This window comes from Oncorhynchus mykiss, chromosome 2 (genome assembly GCF_013265735.2).
Source record: "Oncorhynchus mykiss isolate Arlee chromosome 2, USDA_OmykA_1.1, whole genome shotgun sequence".
Lineage (NCBI taxonomy): Eukaryota > Metazoa > Chordata > Actinopteri > Salmoniformes > Salmonidae > Oncorhynchus > Oncorhynchus mykiss.
This window is the reverse complement of record NC_048566.1, coordinates 23836608-23850412: the sequence shown is the minus strand read 5'-3', so window position 1 is coordinate 23850412 and position 13805 is coordinate 23836608. Positions and strand designations below refer to the sequence as shown.

Sequence of the window (13805 nt, the reverse complement as noted above, 5' to 3'; positions counted from 1 at the left end):
ATGACATGTAGTGGAGGTCGCCTGACACCAAACACGTGGCCTGCCCAATTGGGTGGCACCCCACACCCCGTTTACCACCTTACAGGCCTCCCCGGCACCACACTTGGCCTTCTGGCAGGAGACTGCTCCGTTCTCCCCACAGGTACACTGTTCCAGACCCTGGGGGTAGAAGGTCTCCCTCTTCCTGTAGTAGTGCCCCCCGTAAGAGTAGCCACACTGGGCCATGGGTACGCAGGCGTCACCGCTCAGCAGGTAGCCTTTGTCACACTGGCAGCCCTCAGAACAGGACTGGCGACATGTAGAGAGGCTTGTACAGGTGGCAGGGCAGCCTGGGGCACAGAGGCTATAGTGGCTGTTGGCTGGACAGGAGAGAACTGTAGGACAAGGAAAAGGGTTGAATTGTAGTTTACTCCGATTAGGAGTGAAAAAAAGTATATACACAATTTGTTTCGTTGAGGATGGGAAATTAAGCAAACATTTGTATAAGCCACAATCTGGAATATTAAAGCTGATCCAAATTATAACAGGCATCGAAAACAGTCCTCCAGGTACGGAGCAGGGTCCACGTTGCCATGGCACTCTTTAAAGGGGTGTCGTGGAAATTTCCTCTATTTACCAAATCATGGGAGCAAACCACACACACAAGTCAGAGTTAGTTATCAAAGTCCATCTTTAATTATATGAGCTCTATCACAACCCTGTGACTCTCAGATCGATTCAGTGTCTAACCATGAATTCTCTGAGAGCCCCCTTACAATGCAACTGAGTTCCTTTAATAGCAAAGACACACATAGTCAGACAGCATAGACATAACTCATCGTTCAGCTTTGTCTCCTTACTCAAACCCCAGAACCATAAACCAACCCTCCATATCACCAGTCATATATCAAATTGTCATTTAGATACAACCAACTCTAAATACAACCAATCCTGGACAAGCTCACAGAGAGGAGAATGATTCCAGACACTGCAACCTTCCTTTCCCCACTATGGGAAAGGTAGGGAGTAAAATATATGTTTACACATGATGACACTTTGACCTCTCCCCTCTCAGCGGCCCAGGCAACTTAGTTTTGACATAGAACAGATAACTGCAACCTCACCACAGAATTACACAAAAATACCATTCTGATGAGAATTAACTTACACACATTTGATGAATATAAAACATCTTACATATGTTACCAACAAATTCTGAATCTTCCCTAACAGGGCCCGGCCTTGTCTGCTATGATGCCACAGCGGGAGCTGTACGTGTTCTTCTCTGTGTCAGAGCAGGACTGGCATTGTGTCCCCTGGCATCCAGAGGAGCAGCCAGGCACAAGGGCCACCCGCCAGCTCTTACCCAGCCAGGTGGCATCGGGGACTGTCCCGCATTGCGAGGTCGTCCTGGGGCATGGCGTTGGAGTTGCCACACAGGCCGCAGACTGCCCCCTGGTAGGGGCTGGGGAGTTTGACGTGCACCGTGCTGTGCCAGTCAAATGTCAGCGTGATACCCGCAGCAGTCTCCACCACCGCTCGTTGGCCACTGCAGAACACCATCAGCTGACTGTTCAGGCCCAGGGGCAGGGACACAAGCTGTCCATCCAACTGAGACAAAAGAGAAAGGAGAATTATATGGGAGCCTATAGATTTAATATTTTTCCATTGTTCACTAATCCAGAGTAATTCCCAATGAAATGTTAAGGACTTGAACGCTTAAATAGCTGTAACAGCACCATGGGTGGTAGAATTTAACACGTGGGGGAAAATAAACCACCACTTAGTGTTAAATACTAAGAGTCTTAAAATACTAACATAATTATAAATTCCTGTAAATATACATTCTGTCCCTATACAGCAGGGGTTCTTAAACTTTTTGAGCCTGGGACCCAAATGAGAAATTCTGTGTTTTCCTGGGACCCAAGCTTAGGAACATATGCAACTATACGTCCATGCAACTATATGTACATTTTATTGCCCTTACGCCTAAAACATATGCAATATAGACTAAAACAAATAATGAAATAACTAGTCATGTTTATTTCCCCCATTAACTCTTACATCTGTCTAGGTTGGAACTGTTGCTGTTCATTCAAAAAATAATTTTGCATTCTGAACTAGAACAAACGGATTGATCACTTCACACAGATGCATAACAGAACAGACACACAGGCTTTTTGATAGTGCAACCCTAAGTAACAGTATAGATGATGAAAAATGATCAGGCCTACTGTACAAATTATTGTCAAAAGAAAGTCTAGGTTGGAGCTGTTGATGTTAAAATAGAAGTCATCTTTTTTTTCTGAACTGGAATAAACTGACTGATCCAGGCTGTATCACATCCGGCCGTGATTGGGAGTCCCATAGGGCGGCGCACAATTATCCCAGCTTTGTCCAGGTTTGGCCGGGCTAGGCCGCCATTGCAAATAATGATTTGTTCTTAAGGTATAGGGGGCAGCATTTTCACTTTTAGATAAATAGCGTGCCCAATTTCAACTTCCTGCTACTCATGCCAAGAATATAAGATATGCATATTATTAGTAGATTTGGATAGAAAACACTCTGAAGTTTCTAAAACTGTTTGAATCATGTCTGTGAGTATAACAGAACTTATGTAGCAGGCAAAACTCCGAGGACTAACCTTTCAGAATTTTTCTTTTTTGAGGTCTGTCTGTTCACTGAGTTCTCATTGGCAAATGATATTTCTTTGTTTTCAGTTCCTACCGTTTCCACTGGATGTCACCAGTCTTTGGAATTTGGATGAGATTATTCATTTGTGCAATGAAGAAGTAGGGCCAACTAGGAACTGCGTAACACTGTTGAGAGTTGCGCAAGACTTGAAAAGTAGCTTGGTTTGTTGTCTTCCTGTATTGAACACAGATAGACCGGTCTTCAATTTGATCGATTATTAACGTTTAAAAAAAACTAAAGTTGTTTTACAAAAGTAGTTTTAAATATTTTGGCAAAGTTTATAGGCAACTTTTGAAATATTTTGTAGTGACGTTGCACATTTTGGAAGCTGTTTTTTTCTGGATCAAACGCAGCAAATAATTCAATCAATCAATCAAATTTATTTTATATAGCCCTTCGTACATCAGCTGATATCTCAAAGTGCTGTACAGAAACCCAGCCTAAAACCCCAAACAGCAAGCAATGCAGGTGAAGAAGCACGGTGGCTAGGAAAAACTCTCTAGAAAGGCCAAAACCTAGGAAGAAACCTAGAGAGGAACCAGGCTATGTGGGGTGGCCAGTCCTCTTCTGGCTGTGCCGGGTGGAGATTATAACAAAACATGGTCAAGATGTTCAAATGTTCATAAATGACCAGCATGGTCGAATAATAATAAGGCAGAATAGTTGAAACTGGAGCAGCAGCACAGTCAGGTGGACTGGGGACATTGACATTTGACATTTTGGATATATATGGATGGAATTAATCGAACAAAAGGACCAATTGTGATGTTTATGGGACATATTGGAGTGCCAACAAAAGAAGCTCGTCAAAGGTAAGGCATGTTTTATATTTTATTTCTGCGTTTTGTGTAGCGCCTGCAGGGTTGAAATATGCTACTCTCTTTGTTTACTGGTGTGCTATCATCAGATAATAGCTTCTTATGCTTACGCCGAAAAGCCTTTTTAAAATCTGACATGTTGGCTGGATTCACAACGAGTGTAGCTTTAATTTAGTATCTTACATGTGTGATTTAATGAAAGTTTGATTTTTATATCAATTTATTTACATTTGCCATGCTGCATTTTCCCTGTTTTTTGGCCAAGTGGGACGCAAGCGTCCCCTATACCATAAGAAGTTAAAACTTCTTAAGGATAGGGGTTCTGCTAGCGGCCCCCTCAAACATTCCTCTGAAAAGGCAGCGCGTGAAATTCAAAAATATTTTTTAGAAATATGTAACTTTCATAATTACAAGTGCAATACACCAAATGAAAGATTAACTTTTTGTAAATCACCCCATCGTGTCCAATTTCAAAAAGGCTCTATAGCGAAAGCACAGTTAGGTCAGAGCCACAGTTAGGTCAGAGCCAAGTCACAAAAACACACACAGCCATTTTTCCAGCCAAAGAGAGGAGTCACAAAAAGCAGGAATACAGATAAAATTAATCACTAACCTTTGATGATCTTCATCAGATGACACTCATAGGACATCATGTTACACAATACATGTATGTTTTGTTCGATAAAATGCATATTTATATCTAAAAATCTGTTTACATTGGCGCGTTACGTTCAGTAATGTTTTGCTTCCAAAACATCCAGTGATTTTGCAGAGAGCCACATCAATTTACAGAAATACTCATAATAAACAGTGATAAAATATACAAGTGTTATTCACAGAATTTAAAGATATACTTCTACTTAACTGACTTGCCTAGTTAAAAAAGGTTCAATATATAAAAAATATATATATATTTTTAAATCACATGGATGTAGACCAGAAAACAAAAACACAGTCCTAATGAACTGAGGTAAAGACAGTTTCAAGTTGGATATTCGACAGATATTCGCGCTTTCAAACCTCAATACCTTTCAAACCATTTGAGCCACAGACTCCAAATAAGTGTCATGATGTTGGAAAAATTGCACAACATTGCACAGGTCTTATTTTCACAATTTGGACATTAATTCGCTTTCCAAAGCTAATAAACATGTGGAAATGTTTCTAGTTGAATTAGTTAGGGAATGTGAAAGAAGTACAAACTTTTTTTTACATTCAAATTTCAATAGCTCCTTGGTCATGTGACCTACTTGACTCAAACAATGTTCAGAATGTCCACTGACTAACCTTCTATATTGCACACCCTTTAGTTTGTCCATTTTCATCTCACATTATTTTACATACATTTTTCTAAATTTATGTGTAAGCTTGCAGACCTCCATTTTACTTTATTTTTTATGTTAACAAATGTTCCAGCCTCGCAATAACCATCTTTCACATGGACACTGAAAGGATCCGCAAATGGCTGTATGTGGTATGGAACAAGGACAGGGTGTTCGAACAGAGGTGCTTAAAGGAAGGCACACAGGTAGGCCTCATGAAAAACAATATTTCATATGCTCTTTTAAATCACAATAATAGGCAGTGATTTGTCAGTTAGAGTGAGCTTGATAACGTTAAAGAATCCTTTTCATAGCATCACTTTCATATACTGTACATGAAGACAAATCCTTCTATGTTGAGTATTAGAACCCAGTTTACATAACCTGATAATGACTTGATATTTGAGTGTATTCACAACAAGCCACCTGCAGACAACTTACAAAATGCAATAGTGCATTTGAGGGTTAGTTTTTCTAATGAAAATTGTTATTTGATGCATAGCCTACTATTTCTAACTGGAAAAATAAATTCCTACGACTTTTGTGAGTAAAATCCTTTTTCCAAAATTGATTTAGGTACATTTTTGTGAACAGGTATGAGGGTTGTGATATGGATCATTTAATGGTAAAATCATTTAAGAGATCAATACATTTCTATATTGATTCCCCAGTATCTGTATGAACCATCAGGCCAAGTGTTTTTGGTTGACCCTGCTGGACAGAAAGAGAAGGAGGAATCGGAACACGCTGTATTCAAATTCAGGTCATAGTTATTCCATTGTACTGGATCTAATACATATTAGCATTTTACATACACTTATAAGTGTAAGAATTTTTTATGACATACTGTGAAAAACTCTCTTGGCTGCTGGCTCTGTCACTTTCAGACATGCAAAGAGCAGATTGAAATGGGAAGGGTAGCTCTTGACTTGAACCACATGGGTTCTCTGTAAAGAGAGAGTATTCAAAAAGGGACAGACACACCCCTTGACTTTCAATTGGCACCCTTGACCTGTATGTATTCTCTCCTGATTGGCTCTGTGGTGCACAGTCTGGCAGTCTGACTAAAGTGCCAGAGGTATGTATTGTATTTATGGGAACAAATATTTCCTAACACTTTGGATCCTATTCTTGGACAGTTAGAAGACAAAATGCATCAATGCAAAAAAAATGTTTTTTTACTGTCCATGAGTAACCTCAACATTGTGGGTCTGTGGGTGTTTGGGCCAATAGTGCCAACTCAATTCTACCACTGACTAGTCTCTCATGCCCCTATGAACGAGGACACAGAGCAATAGTTTTTAATCTAAACCAGACCTTTTTTACTGGAGTACACTAACCCCTAATTGGGACTCTTATCTTGACACATAGTAGCAGTTTACCAGATAACAAGTCAAGAAGAACAAAAAGTAGATTGTTGTAAGGGTGTATTACGTCCTGTGCTGCCACATTGTCATATCCATTCTGGATTCTGAGTGGTAAAATCATAGCTGAAAAATGCCTCTATGTATGTGTATACATTTTCTGCCAAGACAGAACTGCCAAAGGGGGTGGAGTTGCAATTTACTGCAGAGACAGCCTGCAGAGTTCTGTCATGCTATCCAGGTTTGTGCCCAAACAGTTTGAGCTTCTACTTTTAAAAATCCACCTTTCCAGAAATAAGTCTCTCACTGTTGCCGCTTGTTACAGACCCCCCTCAGCCCCCAGCTGCGCCCTGGACACCATATGCGAATTACTTGCACCCCATTTATCTTCAGAGTTTGTACTGTTAGGTGACCTAAACTGGGATATGTTTAACACCCTGGACATCCTACAATCTAAACTAGATGGCCTCAATCTCACACAAATGATCATGGCACCTACCAGGTACAACCCCAAATCCGTAAACTCGGGCACCCTCATAGATATCATCCTGACCATCCTGCCCTCTAAATACACCTCTGCTGTCTTCAACCAGGATCTCAGTGATCACTGCCTCATTGCCTGCATCCGCCATGGGTCCGCGGTCAAACGGCCACCCCCCATTGCTGTCAAACGCTCCCTAAAAAAAAACTCTGTGAGCAGGCCTTTCTAATCGACCTGGCCCGGTTATCATGGAAGGATATTGACCTCATCCCGTCAGTTGAGGATGCCTGGTTATTCTTTAAAAAGTGCTTTCCTCACCATCATGAATAAGCATGCCCCATTCAAAAAAATGTAGAACAGGGAACAGATATAGCCCTTGGTTCACTCCAGACTTGACTGCCTTTGACCAGCACAAAAACATCCTGTGCCATACTGCATTTGCATCGAATAGCCCCCGCAATATGCAACTTCTCAGGGAAGTCAGGAACCAATATACACAGGCAGTTAGGAAAGCAAAGGCTAGTTGTTTCAAACAGAAATGTGCATCCTGTAGCACAAACTCCAAAAAGTTCTGGGACACTAAAGTCCATGGAGAATAAGAGCACCCCCTCCCAGCTGCCCACTGCACTGATGCTAGGAAACACTGTCACCACCGATAAATCTACGATTATCGAGAATTTCAAAAAGCATTTTTCTATGGCTGGCCTTGCGTTCCACCTGGCTACCCCTACCTCGGTCAACAGCTCTGCACCCCCCACAGCTACTTGCCCAAGCCTCCCCCATTTCTCCTTCACCCAAATCCAGGTACCTGATGTTCTGAAAGAGCTGCAAAATCTGGACCCCTACAAATCAGCTGGGCTAGGCAATCTGGGCCCTCTCTTTCTAAAATTATCTGCCGCAATTGTTGCAACCCCTATTACTAGCCTGTTCAACCTCTCTTTCGTATCGTCTGAGATCCCCAAAGATTGGAAAGCTGCCGCGGTCATCCCCCTCTTCAAAGGGGGTGACACTCTAGACCCAAACTGTTACAGACCTCTATCTATCCTACCCTTCCTTTCTAAGGTCTTTGAAAACCAAGTTAACAAACAGATCACCGACCATTTCGATTCCCACCGTACCTTCTCCACTATGCAATCTGGTTTCCGAGCTGGTCATGGGTGCACCTCAGCCACGCTCAAGGTCCTAAATGATATCATAATCGCCATCAACAAAAGACAATACTATGCAGCCGTCAACCTGGCCAAGGCTTTCGACTCTGTCAATCACTGCATTCTTATCAGCAGACTCAACAGCCCTGGTTTCTCAAATGACTGCCTCGCCTGGTTAACCAACTACTTCTCAGATAGAGTTCAGTGTATCAAATCAGAGGGCCTGTTGTCCGGACCTCTGGAAGTCTCTATGGGGGTGCCACAGGGTTCAATTCTCAGGCCGACTCTTTTCTCTGTATATATCAATGATATCGCTCTTGTGGCTGGTGATTCTCTGATGTACCTCTATGCAGATGACACCATTCTGTATACTTCTGGCCCTTCTTTGGACACTGTGTTAACTAACCTCCAGACAAGCGTCAATACCATACAACTCTCTTTCAGTGGCCTCCAACGCAATTAAAACTAAATGCATGCTCTTCAACCGATCGCTGCTCGCACCTGCCCGCCTGACTAGCATCACTACTCTCTGGACGGTTCTGACTTGAATATGTGGACAACTACAAATAAATAGGGGTCTGGTTAGATTGTAAACTCTCCTTCCAGACTCACATTAAGCATCTCCAATCCAAAATAAAATCTAGAATTGGCTTCCTATTTCGCAACAAAGCATCCTTCCCTCATGCTGCCAAACATACCCTGGTAAAACTGACTATCCTACCGATCCTTGACTTCGGCGATGTCATTTACAAAATATTGTCCAACACCCTACTCAGCAAATTGGATGCTGTCTGTCACAGTACCATCTGTTTCGTCACCAAAGCCCCATATCCTTCCCACCACTGCGACCTGTATGCTCTCGTTGGCTGGCCCTCGCTTCATACTCGTAGCCAAACCCACTGGCTCCAGGTCATCTGTAAGTCCTTACTAGGTAAAGCCCTGCCTTATGTCAGCTCACTGGTCACCATAGCAGCTGGAGACTCATATATTCCTCACTATATTTAAGCATCAGCTATCAGAGCAGCTTACAGATCATTGCACCTGTACATAGCCCATCTGTAAATAGCCCATCCAACTACCTCATATTGTATTTTTTTGTTGCTCTTTTGCACCCCAGTATCTCTACTTGCACATAATCATCATCATCATCATCATCAGCACATCTATCACTCCAGTGTTAATGCTAAATTATAATTATTTCCCCACTATGGCCTATTTATTGCCTTACCTCCCTAATCTTACTTCATTTGCACACACTGTATATAGGCTTTTCTATTGTGTTATTGACTGTAAGTTTGGTTACTCCATTTGTAACTCTGTTGTTGGTGTCACACTGCTTTTCTTTATCTTGGCCAGGTCGCAGTTGTAAATGAGAACTTGTTGTCAACTGGCCTACCTGGTTAAATAAAAGGTGAAATAAAAAAAACATTTAAAAAAATATACTATATGTGGGAATGTCTTATGTCTGTAATACATGTAGTGTTGGTAAATGGAATATTCCTCAACTGCATATATCATAATACTTCTATTTGCAATAGCAATGTATGTTCAACAACTGACATTTTCAGATATTATTTTGACAAACACACTTTGGTGCTTACAATTCATTCTCTATTGTCATAGATTTGGTGAGCACTGTCATCTGTGATATGACTTTATTTAAGCATGTACTGATGGAATTGTCACTTAAAGTCTACAAACGCTCTACATTTATTCACTCTGTGATAGGGTTGGATCCTATTTGCTACTTTTATTATTGTCCTGGAAATGGTTCCGTGCCTATAATTTAGGCTGTGTGTAGAAGGGGGCATAAAGGAAATTCTCTCTACTACTAAATTACTACCAGATTATAGTGATAAGGAAAACAGCATACAAATTTGGCCTGTGTATTCATTTGCCCATAACTAATCAGAATTCCATTATGTTTACATTACAAAAAGAGTACTCCAAAACAAGAAGATCCTGCCATGGAAAAAACAACTGGGTGGACATAAAGTGTAAAGGAGGGGAAATAACTCACCACGCAGCAGGACACCTTCAGCTGCGGGGTCTTTGTAATGCAGGTTTGATAGTTCACTTTTCAATAATGAATGGTTAGCTGTTCAATAATGAATGGTTAGCTGTTATGTGACAATTAGGTTAAAAAAAAAGATTTGATGTCGATGGCCTGTAAAGCTTACAGATTTAAGTCAAATAGCATGAGATGAAATTAGACAAACATCAAGAGTGTGCGATATGAAGGCATATTCAGTGGACATTCTGAACCTTGTTTGAGGTCATTAGGTCACATGACCAAGGAGCTATTGAAATTCTACATTTTGAAAAATTCATGTAAAATCATGCGAGATGAAAATGGACAAACTGAAGGGTGTGCTATATGTAGGCCCACTAAGTGGATATTCTGAACATTGTTTGAAGCCACTAGGTCACATGACTAAGGAGCTATTGAAGTTTTACATTTTGAAAAATTCATGTAAAAATGTGTGAGATGAAAATGGACAAACTAAAGGGTGTGCAATATAGAAGGGTAGTTGGTGGACATTCTGAACCTTGTTTGAGTCCAGTAGGTAATATGATTAATGAGCTATAGAAATTCAAAAATGCTAATAAATAATTTAAAATCATGCGAGATGTAAATCGACAAAAGGAAATTGGTGCAATGTGTGTCTATACCATCAGGTTAGCTAGAACCAGTTTTGAAAGTTTTAGGAGTAATGGTTAAATAGCTATTGAATTTTTTTTTAAATGTGATTTGTCACTATGTTGACGGTCCCTAACTGCTGTTGGTGGAGGTAAGGAAAACTACAGGCGAATATACGACCTGAAACTGTCTTTACCTCGGCTCCTAACGAGAGGTGTGCGGCTGGTTGAAGTTTTCAACAAGCATGTCTATTCTGGGCTCAGTTTTTGACAGTGCAACATTGAGGTCATGCTCAGCATTGAGACTGTTTCTGTACTTGTTTTTTAAAAAGTAATCCAGAGTGGAGAACCCTGAGTGACATAGGTAGGTGGTACCAAACAGGACCAGAACATCTACTGCTTTGTCAGGCAGGAGACCGCTTCCTGCTGTAGCGGAGCAACCAAGGAGCTATTGAAATGTTACATTTTGAAAAATTAATGTAAAAATGCGTGAGATGAAAATTGACAAACTAAAGGGTGTGCAATATAGAAGGGTAGTTAATGGACATTCTGAACCTTGTTTGAGTCCAGTAGGTCATATGATTAATTTTTATTGACTTGTATTTTAACAGCAACGGTTCCAACAAACTTGTTTTCAACAAGAAATTCTACAGTAGGCCTGATCATTTTTCATCTTCATCTGTACTGTTACTTAGGGTTGCACTATCAGTAGCTAGATAACTTGTTTTGGCTAACGTTAGCCATTAGCTGTGTACAAGGCCAGGTGATTGTTTGAAAGAGAAACTCACATATACTACTATGAGATAGCACTCCCTTATTTCTGCTTATCGCCTTTTATAAAATGACAACATTGCCTTGCTAGTGTAGCCGGTGCTATACTGCACCGCTGTAACTCTGCGTTGTGTGTGGTTGATTGAGACTATAAACGTGGACTTTGGAGATCAGGTAGTTTTAATCAAGCAGAACTGACTCTCTGCATCCTGCATCTGCATCCAAAAGGAAATAAAACATTTGTAGAGCACATATGTTCTGAGAATCGTCGCCTCTTTCTACAACAGATGCACAATAGGAGGGATTGGGATGATTCGAGGAGCTAGCCATCGTTCACACATACAATAGCCTGCTAATACCTTGGCTAGCTATTAACCACATGTTGATTTCAGAATATTGACATCATCCTAAAAAGTACAATTACAAGTGCATCTTAACAATACCATCCACTTATGAGTAACCTCTGAATATACATCATTATTCATGAACAAAAAACACTGTGTATGACTTTGTACTTAAAATAATCAAACTTTTTTGAAGACAGAAAAAGCGTGCCTACCTCTCTCAGTGCATCAAAATGATTTGAGCACGAACACGCCGGGCAAAACGTAAGTACACATTCCCCTTCTCCCAGGATGCAGGCATGCATAACAAATCAACACAACATATTGATATATGAACCTGGTGAAATTCACATTGTACTTTAACAACTGTTACATTAGCTGAGTTACTGTTTCCTGGAGCATTCGGTCCTGTTCTGAAATAATTCCCTGGGTATTCCGTCATACTGTGGATGTATGGTCAGGACGTGTCCTTATACGAATGTGTTAGTTTTGATTGACTCATTACTAAGCACTTCCCAGCACAAAACACTTTGAGGGAGCTCCTCGTTAATTCTCAAAGTTTGTATGAAAGAGAGAAACGCATCGGTGTATTGGCTTTTCATGACGATTGAGTTCAGTCATAATTTGTTTCGAGCATGAGTCCATTTGGCGAGTGGGAATGACAAATCAGTGGTTTACAGCGCATCATCTGCTGTTGAGCGACAGCGCTGCAGCGTGTGTCGCGGAGTGTCTTCAAGAAAACTCCAGAAAATATCTGGTAAACCACGAAGCACACGGGCATCTCCCTCTCGCGCAGCTGCCAAACTGAGCAGACACCGCTGCTAAGCAGAAAGCGCACCGAACAGAGACAGCAGTTGCACTTGGCCAAATGAAGTCATTAAATAATTATACATTTACTCTGACACGATTCCCACCATTAACAGGTCCGCGACCCATACTTTAAGGCTGCTTTACAGCAACACTCACCAGTACCGTGAAGGGGGTAGTCCCTGCTGATGGTGAAGATGACAGTCTTAGCGTAGGCCACGGTCTTGCTCCCGCGGTGGTCATTCTGCACGGTCACCATGACCGTTAACAGGCCCGGATTCTGGGTGCACAGCGCCACCAGCTGGTACACAAAAGTCCCCTGGTAGCCAAACCGGTGTCCGTCGAAGGTACAGTTGAAGTCGGAAGTTTACATACACCTTAGCCAAATACATTTAAACAATTCCTGACATTTAATCCTAGTAAAAGTTCCCTGGTTTAGGTCAGTTAGGATCACCACTTTATTTTAAGAATGTGAAATGTCAGAATAAAAATATAGAGAATTATTTATTTCAGCTTTTATTTCTTTCATCACATTCCCAGTGGGTCGGCAGTTTACATACACTCAATTAGTATTTAGTAGCATTGCATTTAAATTGTTTAACTTGGGTCAAACGTTCTGGGGAGCCTTCCACAAGCTTCCCACAATAAATTGGGTGAATTTTGGCCCATTCCTCCTGACCGAGCTGGTGTAACTGAGTCAGATTTGTAACTGAGTCAGCTTTTTCAGTACTGTCCACAAATGTTCTATAGGATTTAGGTCTGGGCTTGGTGATGGCCACTCCAATACCTTGACTTTGTTGTCCTTAAGCCATAACTTTGGAAGTATGCTTGGGGTCATTGTCCCTTTGAAAGACCCATTTCCGACCAAGCTTTAACTTCCTGATGTCTTGAGATGTTGCTTCAATATATCCACATAATTTTCCTTTCCCATGACGCCATCTATTTTGTGAAGTGCACCAGTCCCTCCTGCAGCAAAGCACCTCCAGAACATGATGCTGCCACCCCCGAGCTTCACGGTTGGGATGGTGTTATTTGGCTTGCAAGCCTCCCCCTTTCCCTCCAAACATAACGACGGTCATTATGGCCAAACAGTTCTATTTTTGTTTCATCAGACCAGAGGACATTTCTCCAAAAAGTAAGATCTTTGTCCCCATGTGCAGTTGCAAACCATAGTCTGGCTTTTCTATGGTGGTTTTGGAGCAGTGGCTTCTTCCTTGCTGAGGGGCCATTCAGGTTATGTCGATATAGGACTCGTTTTACTGTGGATATAGATACTTTTGTACCCGTTTCTTCCAGCCTCTTCACAAGGTCCTTTGCTATTGTTCTGGGATTGATTTGCACTTTTCGCACCAAAGTATGTCATCTCTAGGAGACAGAATCTCCTTCCTGAGCGTTATGACAGCTGCGTGGTCCCATGGTGTTAATACTTGAGTACTA

General features: G+C 41.3%; 1 protein-coding gene across 1 annotated transcript; it reads right to left on the bottom strand.

The window, feature by feature from the left end:
* Window positions 1-1096: 1096 nt before the first annotated feature.
* Window positions 1097-12576, bottom strand: LOC110538480 (zonadhesin). The gene is made up of 2 exons (XM_021625333.2): window positions 11777-12576; window positions 1097-1590 (listed from the first exon to the last, which is right to left on the bottom strand). The coding sequence occupies exons 1-2, from the start codon at window positions 11864-11866 to the stop codon at window positions 1342-1344; spliced, it is 339 nt and encodes a 112-aa protein (XP_021481008.2). The 5' UTR covers window positions 11867-12576; the 3' UTR covers window positions 1097-1341.
* Between the last annotated feature and the right edge of the window lie 1229 nt (window positions 12577-13805).